Here is a 2,388-nt window from a genome sequence, read left to right as displayed (position 1 = left end):
TAATAATCTACGAAAAAAGAAGACATAGAGCAAAACAAGCATAACTTGAAGGTGTACACACATATACACATGACCACATTAATTACTCACACACCCACGCTGATGGTAAGATATTTTCACATATATGCTATTAGTTCTCGATTTTATAGTACATATTTTCTATATACGAAGTATTAATTACCAGCGTATAACAATGACACATCAACACACAGTTAGATTACAAACTCACTAGTTTACGTGCATGCGAGCTAATTTACTATTGACCTTCTCCTGTAAGTAACCATCACTTTTCCCCTGGGTCCTGCTAATATTTTGTCATTCTCTAGCTCGGGGAAAGGAGAGATCAACTCAAGCTCAAAGTTCCTCAACAAATAGCTCCATATCACCTTGATTTGCATGAAAGCATAATCCTGTCCCAAGCAAGAATACCTTCCAGCACCAAAAGATATGTCCGAAAACTTCCCGCCGGTTCTGTCCTCCTCTCTCCCCGGGGCAAACCGGCATGGATCATACACATCAGGGTTCTTATAAATGTAAGGCAACTTGTTGCTGACCGCTATGGAGCACGCTAAAGCATTCCCTTCTGGGATCTCATATTCCATGCCATCCCTAGCTTGCACGGTGAAGCTCTTGTGTGCATGTCGGAGTAGTATTGGCGTTGGAGAGTAGAGCCTCAGTGCCTCTTTGATGCAGCAACGCAAGGTATCCATCTTTGCCAAGATGGTGTAGTCTATGGGTTCTCCGTTTTGTCCAATGATTTTCTTCTGCTCTTCCACGGCAGCTGTCATGTACTTTTGATTGCTTAGCAGGCAAGCTCCTGTCCAGGTGCTGGTACTTGAGCTCGTGTGCTGCCCAGCGAACAAGATGGCAATGAGTAGCCCGACGATCTCGCTATCTGTCATGGATCGGCCATCACTGTATTTTGAGTCCATGAAGCTCTGCAACACATCGCCTTCGTCGTCATCATTGTTGTCCATGACTCGGGCTGGGCTAATTCTTCTACGTGATCTGACTATCTCATGGAGTATTTTTCCCAGCCTTGCACGTGCTTCGTCGCGTCGGCGGTGCGGCGGAATTGGGAGGTGCGGGAAGAATAAGTTGATCATGTGGAAGCTGTTTTCAAATAGTTCATGGAGGAGTCTCGACACTTCTTCCAAGTTGTTGCCTTTGATCTCATTGCCAAGCAAGCATCTGTTTGCGATCAACACGATTAGGTGGCCAAGCTCATGCTTTAAATCAACCGTACCACTTTGTCTCCATTTCGCAAAGTAGTCCTACATACAAAAGTTCCCATATCAAGCATTATTCTAAATAAAATAAAAGATTTATAAATCAAACAACTAATAATCATAAGGCGGAGTAATTAAATGGTGCATATCAATCAAAATAGATGAACTTGCGTTCCTAATCAGGTTGCGTACATCTCCTGAGGCAGAGGCCGGGAAAGATATATCTTTATTATCTAAAAGTAAAATTACCTCCACTATGCAAACCATGGAATGAACATCTCTTCGAAACCTCGCCGGCTGTATCGCCTTGGTACAAAATCGGATCTGCTCATTCCTGGTAGCCATGTCCACGCCAAACAGAACTCCTGGACCGAGGACGGGCACAATGATCTTAGCTGTATCCCCGAAGTCGATCTCGGATGGTGATCCCTTGAAGAAATGAGGAGTGACCTCTGGCCCAACCAAAAATGTCACCTTCAAAAATTGGTCACATGTACGTGAGTTTGTAACTCAGAGAATACTCTTAAATTTAAGATTTGTTCCATCTGCAAAATAATGTTAATTAAGGTCACCTTCTTTAGCCCGAAAAGGTTCACTGTGAACACACTTCCCATCTTCATGTGTAGTTCATGGATTGCAGCATGTAAACCCTTCTTGGGCGTCACAAGTGTGAGCAGGGCTGCCATTAGAGGAGCTCCACTCACAACTTGTGGCGGGCGCAGAGTAATTGGTGATCTTTTTCCTTTGTGTGTAAGATGAATGGTTCTGATTCTTGCAATGATCTTGGAGATGATTGTGGTGAGAAACAAAAATGCTATGGTAAAGCATGCTGCCGTGTGTATTGTGATCCCATCCATGTCCATATGCATAGGCAGCGCTCAACTTTGTGCAAACCTGGCTAACAAAAATGAGTTGATTGATTAAGCTGAGGATGAAGGAAAACATATGTAGAATGGAAGTAGAAGTTACGTACTGATGAGAGAGAGAGAGAGAGAGAGAGAGAGACAGAGAGAGAGAGAGAGAGAGATTACATACGTACTAATTGTTTGTGCTTGAACCAGGCGTAGCTATAATCCTACAACAACTAACCAGAGACAGAACTGCACTGAAGCTGAAAAGAATTGGAAATAGGATGAACCGTTTGGAGGTGGATGCATGA

General features: G+C 43.4%; 1 protein-coding gene across 1 annotated transcript; it reads right to left on the bottom strand.

The window, feature by feature from the left end:
- Positions 1-248: 248 nt before the first annotated feature.
- On the bottom strand, positions 249-2,086 carry LOC123191311 (obtusifoliol 14-alpha demethylase-like). The gene is made up of 3 exons (XM_044604104.1): positions 1,802-2,086; positions 1,479-1,703; positions 249-1,274 (listed from the first exon to the last, which is right to left on the bottom strand). The coding sequence occupies exons 1-3, from the start codon at positions 2,084-2,086 to the stop codon at positions 249-251; spliced, it is 1,536 nt and encodes a 511-aa protein (XP_044460039.1).
- Between the last annotated feature and the right edge of the window lie 302 nt (positions 2,087-2,388).

Source organism: Triticum aestivum, chromosome 2A (genome assembly GCF_018294505.1).
Source record: "Triticum aestivum cultivar Chinese Spring chromosome 2A, IWGSC CS RefSeq v2.1, whole genome shotgun sequence".
Taxonomy (NCBI): Eukaryota; Viridiplantae; Streptophyta; class Magnoliopsida; order Poales; family Poaceae; genus Triticum; species Triticum aestivum.
Note: the sequence above shows the minus strand (reverse complement) of the source record. Positions and strands in the feature narration are given on the sequence as shown.